The 15487-nt window shown below is 20.1% G+C and overlaps 1 protein-coding gene across 3 annotated transcripts in view; it reads right to left on the bottom strand.

Moving 5' to 3' along the window:
- Positions 1 to 15487, bottom strand: part of LOC113218599 — a 29968-nt gene that overhangs the window by 12147 nt on the left and 2334 nt on the right. For 2 of the 3 annotated variants that reach the window (XM_026439103.1, XM_026439101.1), the window contains exon 3: positions 13464 to 13606. In XM_026439103.1, coding sequence (XP_026294888.1) covers positions 13464 to 13606 — 143 coding nt within the window. Of the gene's footprint in view, positions 1 to 12808; positions 13065 to 13463; positions 13607 to 15487 lie in introns of those variants that run through there. The other variant, XM_026439102.1, reaches the window with a different exon arrangement.

Raw genomic sequence — 15487 nt, 5'->3', positions numbered from 1 at the left:
TTTTTTTATTTTTATAATGAAAAGAATACGATATGATCAAAAATATTTAAAATTAAATTTTGATTTAAAAATTTCTTTTTATATTTGAGTTTTTTTTTAGAAGTTACAAAAATCACTATATTAAATAATACTATAATAGCCTATTTAACGCTACTCAATTAACATTAATTCGATATAATATAGTTTTTTCGAATCTTAAAAAAAATCTAAATATTCCAGGACTCGATATAATACAGTTCTTATGATCGAAAATTAGTTATTAGAATTTTATGTGTGTGTGTGTGTTTTATAAATTTAATAATTAAAATAATAATAATTAAAAAAAATAAAACTTTTTTTTGATTATATATTTTCTTATTTTTATTTATCTATTATATGCTAAAATGATTTGATTTAATATTTTAATATTAATATTTTTTTAGGCTTTGTTTTTTAAAAATATAAAATCTTTTGAGCATTAATAGCTATTATTATATATAGAAAATTTTTGAAAAAAAAATAATTCGTCAGAATCGCAAAGAAAAGAAATAAAATCACTTTTTTTTAATTGATGATAATTAATATTTCTAACTTCTCAAAAAAACTCAAATGATTTGATTCAATTTTTATTGAATTTTAAAATATTATTTTACTTTTACTTGTAACTATCAGAATGCCTTTAAGGTGAATATATCATGCTATGAATATTAATATCGTACATAGAGGCTTTTTAATGCTTTTTTTTTTTCTATTTTTGTGTGGAGAGAAAAACATATAATTTGTTTTTTAAAAAGTTTTTCATCAGAAAAATACTATATAGATATTTTAATTTTGACTTTATGTGTTATTTTTAGATTATTATTAACAATAAATGTAAATAATTATTTATTAAATAATTGTAAATTCAAATAAATATTTATTTTATATTTATTTTAATTCCATTAATATTGACAATCCATAAATAATTTTCTGCTAAAAAAAAATAACATTTTTCATTCTTTCTTTTGTGAAAAGAATAGTATTTCTACAACCAATGTTAATCTAGAATTTAATTTATGAATATTATATTGTTAAAGCATATAATTTATTTATGATAAATTGAAATATAATTTAAAAGATTAAAATATTTTATAATAAATTAAGAGAAAAATAAAAAACTAATCATCGTATTAATAATAAATTTTTTTAAAATTATGTTCGAATTGGCTTGAATAATTGATGTTTTAAGAATATGATAAAAATGAAAAAAAGAATTATTTAAGGTAAAAGATAAAAAGATAAAAAATAACTAGATCGGTAGAAAATTTATTGTTTAATTCAAAACATGAATATTATATAAGTTTAAGAATTATTAAGAATTTTTTATTATTATTAAGAAATATTATATAAGTCTAGAAAAATTAAAGTATGTAGCACAAATTGTAAAATTAATATTAGCTCAAACGACTGAAGAGATTTTAACTAGAAATCACGAATCTCTCAAATCGAAAAAATCCTTCATACTTTACATATTATAGTATTAGGTATAATAGTTTCAATCTGAAAGAACAATAATACATTCTTTATAACAGAGAAGAAAAAAAATTTATTTATTCTTTATATCTTTCCTTAAAAAATAAATTTCTTAAAAAAAATTAGTCTGTAGAATCATTGAAACTGAAACTAAAAAAGAAGTGAAACTGCAAATTTTCTTGGATCAAACAGTACAAAAATTAGTATTTTCAAGAAAAGATAATTTTATATCAAAGGTGAACTCCAGTTTCAACATCAATAATTATTCTCTTTGCATCACATATAAATGCGGATTGAATAACAAATTCGTTATAAGCAAAAATTTATTATTAATAATACAAAGATATTAGATGCCAGCATTTATCATATCTTTAAAATTAACGGTAGAATATAAATATTTTAATCAAAAGTACATAATATTTCTTTGCAAATATTATATTATTATATCTAGAATGTTATATCTAGAATAATAAGTTTTTTTCCGCTACGATTCTTATAATAATATGTCAGAACTGTTCATTAATTCCTAATTATCGTACTTTACTTCGCTATCGTAATTGCGAATATATATTTATACATATTCTAAATTGTTTTATCTTTTTCTCATATTTCACGATTTTATATTGACTAAAGATTAATAAATAATAAATTTGTGAAAATGAAAACGAGAAAAAAATTTCAATTAAAAAAGTTGAAAATTATTTTCAAATTTGGAAATCAAACAAGATTCATTTTTTTTTATATTTCCCATAAATGGAACTTTTTCTATTATTAATTAAACAGGAATTCAAAATCACAAACGATGACAATACTGCTAGTTTTTCTTATAGATTTTTTTTTAAATTTGCAGAAATTAATAATAGATGTTATTTTATTGATATTCTAGTTTTGCGATTATATTAAAAACTTTTTTATTTTGTATAATTAAAAAGGCATCATATTAACTTTCTCTCAATTTGCTTTTTTTGTGGATTTACTTTTTTTTATCTATAATATTATATACTAGCTATTATGTACAAAATATATTTAATATCATAATATATTATATATTTAATAACATAATAAAAAAAGGATTATACTATTGAACCAATATGCGATATGATGCATAAGAAGTTAGATAAACATCTATTTCATAGATTAATCGGAAATAGTTTCATGCAGTTGAAAAATTTTGATCACTATATCAAATTTATATGATTGTAACAATTACTATAATATTTCGATTAATTATATTTTCACATAATAATATTTCCACTAACTGAAAATCTATTGAATCTCGAAAAAATTCTAAAAATATGTTACAAATTTGTTAGAAAAAATTCTTTTTTAAGAATATTTATTTATGTTTTGATAAAAGAATAAGAGAATTTAAATTTTCATGATCGAACTCTTGAAGAGTTAAGACGATAGTTTCGAATTCGTATTGATATAATGCTTTTCAGATCTATTGATTCTATATATACAGATTTTATATTCAAATATTATAAAATAAAATAATATTATTACGAGTTTTTAACCAAAGTATGGAACATCATGATTAATATAAATCGCGGCATAGTAAATAAAAATATCATTGATATCCAAAATATCAATTTAACAATATTCCGGACATGGAGCAGAATTGATGTATTTGTTTTTTATTCTTTACAAGAATATTGTATTGTTTAGTAAATTAATTAGTTTTTCATAAATTAATAAATTATAAATTAATTGTTCTAATTATTGTGAAAATTATATAAAATAAAAACATATTATGGAAGAATTAAGTGGATACAATTTTGGTGTCCAATTAAGATTTTTTTTTTTTAAAAAGAACATTCATCTATGTCTTCGAAAATATGCTTCTTGATGGAACTGATTACTGATGCATAAAGCTCCATTTCATAGACTTCTGCTGCTTTTAGGATAAGAAGAGGAGCATGTATTAATAGAAAAAATAATGTATTAATAGAAAAAAAAAAAGCAAAAAAAACAAAGATGGATCCTAATGAATGGTTCATCTTGAAGAATAAATCTAACAATTTATTATATTATAATAAATTTTATATAATATATAATAATAATTTCAGAATAGTCAGAATACTAGAATATTACAATAACCGGGACAAATAGCTTTGTGAATAATATAAATAGTAATTCGAATATTAATGTAAATAGTGAAATTTATGTAGCTGTATCTATATATAGACCATTTTCATTAATATTATATTTTATTCCATTCCTCGTTTGTCCGCGTTACTGAAACCGCCTATCACTTGAATATGTGGTAAAATTTCCACATTGCATTTTCATTTTGAGAAAAATTAAAAATACAATTCAAAGTAGTGACGCAGATAAATGTGGGAGGAAAAAAATCAAGGCATGGTTTGATTGCTTCATTAGAAGATTCGGCGAAATATAATTTTTTTTCCTGCCAAATACTTCTCGGATTATTCAAAATTAAGTTTGACAATTGAATTTCATTTCGATGCAAAGATCTATCAAATTTAAATTATGTTTTATTCCGAAATTATCAACAAAAAGGAAAGTTAATATCATCTTTAACTATTAGCACAAGTAGCTTTTAATCGATTATCCCAAAACAAATCAAGACAAAATATGGAACAACTTAGTCGCATCTTAATTTGTTACATTAGCTAAGGAAATTAAAAAATATCTTTTATTAAAATATCTTTTACTGTTATTAGAACTTTAAAGATAGAAATTAGAGACTATGTCTCGTAAAGCAAAATAAATATAAATTTATATTTGTTTTTGGGAAACTAAAAAGAAATGAAAAAAAAAGTAGTAAACCTGGCATGTTGGATATACAGAAAGTAAGAATATTTCCAAAAGAATTATGAATATATATAAAAAAAAAAAGAAAAAAAACCAGAAGTCAACATAAAGAGGAAATCTTTGACTTCGGTTCTTGTTGTCAATATCGTATTAAAAATAAATTTACTTTTAAAATTATTAATTAAAGGAATCGATAATAAAAGAATTAAAATTGTTATTAACACTAGAGTTTAAATTTTGAAAAAAAATATTTGAAAAAATTTTGAATCATGATTTCGCAAAAATTTGGCATAGCAGGATTAGAAACCAAAAATGTTTTTTCAATTTTTAGAGAATAATTATAAAATTATGAATAATTTTTTTTAACTTTAGTTAATCTCAGGAAATTTCAAAAGTAAAGGAGATTCCCTGCTAGCCAATATGAAAGAATCTCAAAAAAATATAAATATAAATGTTGTTTAGATTTTTCAATCGAAAATATGTTCATTGACGGAAAAAAATTATTTTTCAAAAAAAAAAATTTCTGAATATTTACAAGAACTTCATAATCAATATGTAAAGAAATTAATGAAACAACAAATTGAATTTTCAAAATTATTTATTGAATTTTGTATTTTATATTTTCAAAAGAAATTAGAAAATACAATGTTCATAAAATCATTGAAAAATATCAACCTATTAAATAAGGATTGTGACAATTGCTTTTTAATTGTCGCGAATAAATGAATTGTTAAATAATATATTGAAAAAAGGAATAGTAGAAAAATTGAATGTGCTTGTCTTCCTCAATTGTGCTTGTTAAAACAATAACACAAGATTTTGTATTGAATGAAATTAGTAAAAAGAAATCCTATTCATTTTGCTAATAAAAGAAATTCTCAATCATTTTATCCATTTTATTTTAATTTTATTATTATTCTGGCTGATTTTCTACAATTAATTTTCAAAATGATTATTGACAAATCTCGATGAATGAGAAAAATAAGAAGAAAAGTGCTTTTTGCAGTAGAAACTAAATTATGGCAATTTAAAATAATGCGAACTTTGTCATATTTAATGGATCATGTTAAGAAATCTCACTTGGAAAATCTGCGTGGTATATATGGATATATATGTAATTATTTTACTTCTAAAAAAACATTTGAAGAGAAAATAATAAATTTAAAAAAAATTATTCTCTTGATTGTGTCAAGCAAATTTACTTATGCCCGAAGAAATGCACTTTCTTTAATGAAATAAAAATTATTGCAGAAATTGAAGTAAAAATAGATCAAGACAAGATTAAAACTATTTATTTTAAAATGGAAAATTCTGAAAAATCCCAGTTGAGAATTTTCCTGAAATTTTGTATTTATTACAGAAAGTTTATCGATAATTTTTCATTAATTGCAAAATCTTCGCATCATGTAAAAATAAAATACAATATAATTGGATTGTTAAATTCCAAAATTTAAAAATAAAATTGACATAATCTCTAAAAATTTTAACGTATCATTCAAAAGACAACAAATTTATTTTATGTGTTAAGTTTTGCGAACGGAATTTTTATTCAGAAGCAAGAAAAATAAGAAAAAGTTATTTATTTCTTAAAAACATTGGAAAAAGAGATTAATTCCTGTGTAATTCATAAATAATTGTTAGCAGCAATGAAGTTAATAGAACATTTTCATCATCATTTTTACGGGTAGAAATTTCTGTTAAAGACGGATTATACAAATTTATGGTACTTTCAAGAATCCAGCGGGACAAACTTACTTAAATAGAACGTCTACAAGAATATGATTTCGAAATTCAAAAAGTATTAAGAAAGTAAAGCTTATAACAATGTCTTCACCGAAATAAACAGTAAAAAATATTTATTCCAGGATTTTTTCCTTATGTTTCAAACTTGTGAAATTTCAAATTTAGAAGATTAGAAATTGGCTCAATTAAAAGATAAGAAATAGAATTCATTTTTAAAAAAAAGAAAACAAAAAGTTGACAAGTTGAGTCAAAGATATAGCACAGTTTTCACCTATTATATCACCTATTATAGTATTTCAAAATTATTGGGAAACTATGTAGGACTGCTTGGAATTAGAAAAAAGAATTATTATTTTAAAAATTTACAGATTGCAATACGATCATATTAATAAATTTTATGTTTTTAATTTTTTAATAAGAAATTATGTTCTTTGATAATAGTAAATAATAAACGAAAAAAAAGATATATTTCTACAAAATAATCGCATCGACAATTTATCTAATGTTCCAATTGAATTTGAGGATTTCAAATAAATAGAAGACTCTACAATATTCAGATAGATAACAAAGTGATGCAGAATCTTCGAATAACTCTGAAATGCATGTTAAAAAGAATTCGACGAACAATACGTCAATTGACACAGAAAAATGAAGATGAAAATCACGATATAGAATGGTCAGATTTTGATTTATCGAAGAACAATAATGAATTCAAAGAATCTCTGCGTCCTAATGTATTTTTCAGAAAGATATACAAAATCGAAGATTTCGTAAATCTATTTATTGGAAATGATTTCTTTGAATTTAATAGCATTGAAACCAGTAAATATATATAAACAAAACTCTAATAAAAACAAGCAATATAAAAAAAGTGCTAAATTTTTACTATAGATGAATTTAAAAAGTAATTTGCGTTGTTGATTCTTATGGAATTGATAAAAGAAAATAAGAATGAACACTTATTGATTAACGAATCCTTTGTTGGAACCAATATTTCACAAAATTATGACTCATAATAGATTTAAACATATATTAGCAATTTTACATTTTTTTGATATATAGATATATGTGATAATACCGATTGATCCTTTAAAATGCAACGCATAATAGATTATTTTTTTTAAAAAGTTTCGAAAAATCTTTAATTCTGGGTAAAACATTTTCATGGATGAAGTATGGATCTTGAAATGGATGAATGAATTTCAAAATTTATAATCTTTCGAAAATTACTAAATATAATATCCAAATGTTATGCGATTCTATTACGGGATATATTTCATGTTTCAAAATATATTCAGATGTTGGATAGACTTTAAGAAATGCAATAATGAAACTATTGACATATTTTTTTGGAAAGTGTTATTATCTGTATATAAATAATTATTATAAATGGAATATTATAAGTGTGGAATTTATAGAGAATTATTTAGAAAGAAAATTCGGGTTTGTGGAATGATAAAACGTGATAAAACCGAGGATTTCCGGCTAAATTAAAATTAAAATTTAAAATTGTTTTTGAATCTTTCCAGTATTTCAACAGAAAGATGAAATACTTACACAATTATGATAAATATTAAGAAAGAAAATGATACAAATAATTTCTATTATTCATAATGCTGATTCAGTCGACATTCAAAAATATGTAAAAAAATCAAAATTCAAAAATGTGTATTAGATTTCAATATATATAAAAAGAGTGACTCGAGCTGATCAATATCTCAGCTATTATCTTATTTACAGAAAAACTATAAAATGATCAAAAAAGTAGCATATGTTTTCAATTGTGCTTTATTCAATTCGTTCAAAATATATCAACATTTTAATATAAGATCCAAATATTTGCACTTTGCACATGACTTTTTATTGAATATATGTGAAGTTTAATTAAAGGATAATTTATTTGATATTGCAAGAATTTCTCATATTATACAATATGGCTTCATCGTGATTCGACTTTCCGGATAGTTAAAGCAATATCAATTAATAAAAATTTTTCAAATTGACCATAAAAGAATTATTGAGATTAATAAAACATCATATTTTATGATTTTTCGAAAAATTCGCCGATGACAAGCGAAAAAATTTGCATAAATCCTATCGATACCAAATAAAATCTTGATTACACATGCAAATTGTATAGTATTAAAATTTATTTTAATATTTGTCGATATTTGTTGAAGATCAACGTAATTGAGTCAAATGAATTGCGTTATTACTTTTAACTTATTATACTTCAAGTCGATATACATGTTGCAAGCTATGATTTTGTACAGTTACAAGTCCATATAATTATTAAAAAAAGTTTTTCTTAATAAAGAAGAGGATACCATAATGTATAGGAAAGAAATAAGAAAAAGAATGGAAAAAATTCATTTAAGGTAAAGATTAGAAATTTGTTCGACGAAAATGAAAACGTAGTATGATAGCCATGTATACGCCACGAATTTAATTCAGGAGAAAAAATATGTCTACATTAATGAAGAATAAAAAAAAAATGTTTAAAGTTACGAATTGAAAAGAATCTTATAGTTAGAAACAAATGATAATAACAATATATATAATAACAATAAATGACATAATTTATTCTATATTCATCAAACAAATAATAAAACTATTCATATAAATCATCAATTGATGAAATACGAAATTAATGAAATAAAAAATAAAATGAAATAAGAAGAAATTGAACAGAATTGAAGTTTTCATCCAAGAAGAAAAAATATTTTATAGCAGAACGTAAGAACGTATATTAAAATATATTATTGTTATCGATAGTTTCTTCTCGATCGGAGATTTCGATAAAGTTCATTTGCGGGAATATTTTTTCGAATTTGAATTCGGAAAAAAATTGTATTTCCGAACAACAGAGTTTTAGCTCTTATAACACATATAATAACGGATCAAAAATGGTAAATATCATTTCATAGTGAAGAGATATGCTGATTCATTTTAAAAGGAATGGTAAAATTACTTTGATTTAAGATAGTTTGAAATGATACCATAAAATATTGGATAGAGAATTTAGTTGGGAATTTAAAATTGTCTGAGAAAATTAAAAAAAAAGAAAGATTCAAGACAAAAAGATTTAGGTAAAGAAAGAGAATTTAGATTCGGTAAACCCAAGAAAAAATATAATAAGATATAATTAAAAAGAATATTAATACCTTACTCAGAATTTTTGCCTAAGATGATGAATATCGAAGTGTTCGTTGTCTTGAAGAATATTTATGCAGATATATGTATAAATCTTTTTTTTTAGATTAGAAATATCTAGAATATAATAGCGAACAGAATGAAATTTGAGTGAAATTACTGCGAACGAAACGTTTGTTTTTTTTTTTTCTAAAAAAAGAACAACAATATTACGAACTTCAATAATCATAATGTAGAATATCATAGTTAACATAAATCATAATATAAAAATAACAATATTGGTTATTATTGATATTCAAAATATTTGAAAATGGAATCATGTTCCCGATATAGAGTAAAACAGATATATTACTCTCTGCGCCTTGCAAAAATATTGTATTGTTTAATAAATTAATTATTATAAAATAGTTGTAAATTAATTAATTATTGTAATTATTGTAAAAATTATAAATAGAAACACATTATGAAAGAAAAAATGCCAGTTGGATATATATAATATGTTTTAAATAACAACGAAATTCTGAATATTGTGTGTTTTTAAAGAGAAAGTACTAGATCCAGAAATAATAAAATCATAAAATATGAAAATATATCAACTAATCAATGGATAGTATAAAAAATATGCTTATACAATTAAAAAAATATCTAATCAATTTCAAATAATAGTATTTATATATCTGGATAAAAAGAAAACCATCATATTTATTATCTAATACATATCTAATACATATCAATAATAATGAACAATAATAAAATAGAAATAAATAGTAATATAGACAAATTTAGTAAATTAATTTAGTAAATTCTGTCCAATTACGATGCATAAAGTCTGAATTGAATATTATACTTGGATTAAATATTGTATTTCAAAGAATCACTCACTGTGTGAAACTGTTTATATCATAAATATTCAATCAACTTTAATAATGAACTCATATCTAATGATATCTAATAATTCATATCTATTCTTCTAAATTAAAATAGATTCTAACTAGTTTCTAATCTAATCTAATTCTAATTAATTTGTGCTTTTTTTAAAATGCTTTTCTAAAAAACTTGGTGGATCTTGGTGGTTGTGGATTTTTCTATTTTTCAGAAATAATTAATTCGCGGAAAAAATGTAATCAGAATAAGAGAGAATCGATAAAATCGCGTTGGAGATGACAGTTAAAATTGTTGCAATCATTTTTTCGGTGATTAATTGACAATTGGTTGACTCTCAATAATTTATCAATTGATCATTATTGTTATGTCTTAGTTTCTTGAACAATTAAGAATCTAGAACAAAAGAGTAAAGAAACTGTTTTCACTGATAAATTATTGAGAATCTAAAATTATTAAATGCGGAAACTATTGAAAAAATAAAATTCAAGTTATCGGAGAGTCATAAATTGCTTCATAAGTCAATCCTAACTCTTAATTTTTAACACACAGAATGTATAGAACTGCTGCGTAAAAAAAAAAATTGTTTAAAATCATGTTAGGAATTGAGCTTTTTCGATTTTTGGAACACTTTGTTTATATATTTAAATATAAAAAAATTTTTAGATTCATTTGCATTCAAAATTCTACAATCTGCGAATATTTGTACAATTATAATATATATATATATATATATATATATATATATATATATATATATATCAAAATATGCGAAAGATATTCAAAAGATATGTAAAATATAAACAGAATATATGATCTATAAATATACAAGATATGTAGAGTGATATAAATTTGTGATTAATGATTTTTGAAGAATTAATCTAACAAAAAAGTTAATTAGTTTTCAAAGTTTTAATTCACTTTTCAAATTTCATCATTAAGAATTTGAAAAAATTTTCATTTCATTAAAAAATCAAAGTTATTTTGATTTCTTAAAATAAGATTATAAGTTTTTTGGCAGATTTTTGACCGTTGATAGTTTTGATTTTAAGACAAATTCAATGACTTTATTAAAATCTAATGATTTTAAATTAAGAAATTAATATTAAGTAGCAATTTTTTTATATAACAAATTTTTTTCTTTCATTTTCTTGAAAAAAATAAAAAATAAAATTTCTTCATTTACTTTCTTTAATCTATCTTAGTATTTTGCTATATTCAGATAAATAATTATAATAGTTCTTAAAAACTAGCTTAAATATATGTATATTATATGTATATTAATAAGGAAGAAATTCTTTTCTTAGACTTATATTTATAAAATTTTTATAAATATCATTCATTTTAGGATACATGAATAGAGTAATATCTTACTATTTTATATTATATTTTATTACTTCGTGATATTTTGCTTTTGTTACAAAATGTATCTCTTATTAATCTTTTATAAATAATTTTTTTACTATAAATAATAATATATTATAATAATAATAATAATAATAATAATAATAATATAATATTATTTTGTTTATAAGAAGTAGCTAGTACCATTTAGTACATTCACTGATGTACTAAGAAATGTATTATTTAAAGTATCAAATTTAATTTTTTCATGTAAATGTACTTTACATTTCTATCTAAAGATTCTTTCGAAATTTTGGTTTAAAATATATTTTAAACATTATAATCAATTTTTTGAATATTTAAATAAATTTAAATAAATTTAACTTTTTTAATATCTAATCTATTATTGAATTATATTAAATTTCAATTTAAATTATTTCTATAACTTCTTGGATATTGTATTATTTATAAATAAAATTTTTTCTTTTATGTTTATATATAAAAAAATCTTAAAAGAAAAATTATAACTTCTTTAATAGAATTGACAAATCATTTAAAACATCATTTCAGATCTTAAATATACGTTTATAACATATTTATTTCTTTATTTGAAAATATTTCCGAAATATTATTTGAAATAATTTTAATAATTCATTTGATAATGATTTAATAACAAATATATAAATATATACATTCATTGATGAAAGGCGAATATTTAAAGAAAAATATCATTATTTATCATCAACATAAATAAATTATTATTAGAATGTAATAATATATAGTATTTTTCTAATTACATTAACTCACGTTAATATTAAAATTTTTAATTTTTATGTAATATCTGATTTTTTTTTCAAAATCGTTTATTTCTATAAAAATTTGTTTTTCAAATTTTGATTTCGATATTAAAATAATTTCATTTCCGAATTTTTATGATAGAAAATTTAATAAATAAAAATTTTTCAGTTTTATAATATTCACTAAATGTTTCTTATTAAATTATTGCACAAATGATACGATGTTATATAGTTTTGAATTCAAGAAAATATTCGAAAAGAATAAATATATCATATTTTATATAGAATATTATTATATATATAATTATATTATTATATTATATTATAATATTATATATTATTATATAGAAATTGAATATATGACCTAATAATAAATAATAAAATAATATTAACATTGATCAAAGTTTGTGCAAAGTTATTCACTTCGAATCAAAGAATATAAAAAATCAATGACTGTTTTGGTAATAAAATACCGTGTATATATACATATTTTTTTTTATTGAATATTTATTAAACTTAATTAAATTTAAAACTATTTTCATAATGCTTTCGAATAAATTCTTTTCGAAAATATCTTTAAAATTTAACACAATATATAATATCACAATAATACAATATAAAATATCTTTACGCTAAAAAATTTTTTATCATTTAAAACTACAGTATTATCTACTTAAGTGTTACATTAAATGTTACAGATTGGGATTCGTGTTGCGCTTCTTATACGGTTGATTGTTCTAAGAATTTTATTGTTTCATTTATTGAATTGTGTTTGAAGGAAGAGTGAGAAATGAGAAGTAAGAATGAGTGAAACACTTCTTTTTGTCGTTATTTTAAACTTAAGATAAAGCAAACGTTCGGCCTATTGAAGGAGTTCTAGAAATTGATAGATAACATTTTGACATACAAATAGAAAAAAATGAGACATTTAAACAAATATTTAATACTGAACATTCAATTTTACGTTTCATTTGTTTTACATTTTTAGAAAAAATCATGCATTTATATAAAATCTGTTTAATGAATGAAATTTTGTCAGAATCATTTAAGTATTGCAAAATAAATTTTATGTTAAAAAATTTTATGTTAAGAAATATCAAATAATTATTTTAATAAATTTATTTAAATTGAATAAATTTATAGTCTTTTCTTTCTTTAAGTCTAATAGTCCATTAACTATTGTTATAGTTTCATTTTTTTTTCATAATAAAATATTAAAAAAATATTTAAAAAAATTAATATCAAATTTTATTTAAAAAAAATATATAATTATACCTATATAAAGTCGGTGCATCAGCGCAGTTCACATTATACCACCAATCACAAGCAAATTCTTGTTGATTGAAAAGAGTTCCATTTGTGCAGAGAAAAGATGCACCTTGATGACCTTCGCGTCCATCGTGACAAATATGATATGCCTAAAACATTAATAAATTTTTAATCGTTTATTTTATTAACAGAATTATAAAACTTTTTTTTATAATTATAGTTTTTAATTTATAGTTTATAGTTTTTTAAAAAAACATTGCAAATTTTATTTAATTTAATAAAAAAAATAATATTTAAATTACTATATTTAATTTAACAAAAAAAATATATTAAAAATATATTATTATATAGAAAATATATATTTATATAATATATAATATATATTATTATATAATAAGTATGAAAAAACTTCTCAAATAAAATAGTAATATATAATATCCTTTTAATTAATGTATACCATAGATCAAAATAAAAAAGAAATATTATATAAATACATATCATAAACATTATTAAAAATTTATAATAATATAACAAAATGTGATTAGATTAACAATATTTATATCTAATAATCATTAGATTTAATAATTTCATCTATCTCCAAAATAATTCTAACATATGTTATATATATAAATATAAACAACGTAGAAGTATAAAATCAAAATTCTTTAAAGTTCATTTTGATTTTATTTTATTTCAATGAACAAGAATAATATTTTGTAACACACATTTATTGTTTATTTCATATTTTATTTTATTATTATAATTTTTTAATAATATTTTCAATAAGATATATTTATATAACATTTTTTTCTTTTGATTTATAAGAATACTAACAAGATACTAAGGATTACATGTATATACAAAGTTTGATTGAAAAAATGTTACATATACATGTAATGTATATTTTATTATTTTGTAACATGTAATAATATCAAGAAAGACATAATATATTTTAATAAAATATTTGAAATAACAAAATATCAATTTGTTTTTGAATTATTTAAATGAAATAGATATTTTTTCTATCAAAAATTAAAAAAACAATTAAAAAATAAACAATACATAACAATTAAAAAATATTTTATCTTTCTCTCCTATGTTCAATAATTAATAAAATATTTTATAATAAATCTTGTTGATATTAGGATATAAAGATCCAAAAATTTTGAGTTGACTTGAATTCGAGAATGAAGAAATTCTCTGGAATTTAAAGATTTTTAAGAAAGATGAAATTTTTAAGAATTGTAAAATTATAAAAAATATTATAAATTAAAAATATTTCTTATTACTATAACATAGTATTCTCTAGTATTAAATCCCTCAATTGATGATTCATTTCATCAATCTATTATCAATTTTTTAATTATTAATTTTTTTAATCGTAAACCTTAATAAATCACTTAAATTAAAAATTTTTATCAATTTCAATACTCAATTTTATTTTCGGAAATTCGATTCGATTATTAGGTTAGATTTCAATTTCAAGACAAATTCTCTAAGGTTTGATTCAATTCGATTTTTCAGATTTTATATATCTGACTCATATTAATATGTTTTCTTATTTTTGTTCGTTTTTATAAATAATAACAGAAATAGAATAATGTATAACTTTTTATAATTATTTATATAAATATTTATATATTTATTATATATATATATAAATATATATATATTTATATATTTATATATATATTTTATATATATATTTATTATATATATTGTTTCAGATTTTAATTAAGCATATATAAAAATCCGAAATTATTATAGAAATTATTATTATAGAAATAAATCAAGCAAAAAAGAGAAGAAATCAAAACAAATTTTCAAAAATGTCATCTTTATTTTTCTTAAAAATATTGTTTTTTATTCTACTGAATATATAAGCATATTTGAAAAAAATTTTTAAGAAAAAATCTTGATGATTAATTGATATTGCTATTTTTAGATACCAAATAATTAAAAAAATAAAATGATATCTTTTTAGATAATTTGCTTTATTATATGTAATAATCTTGAAAAATTTATAGAAT

The sequence above is a fragment of the Apis mellifera genome, linkage group LG2 (genome assembly GCF_003254395.2).
Source record: "Apis mellifera strain DH4 linkage group LG2, Amel_HAv3.1, whole genome shotgun sequence".
NCBI classification, from domain to species: domain Eukaryota; kingdom Metazoa; phylum Arthropoda; class Insecta; order Hymenoptera; family Apidae; genus Apis; species Apis mellifera.
The sequence above is the reverse complement of the archived record's forward strand: the minus strand, read 5'-3'. Positions and strand labels throughout refer to the sequence as shown.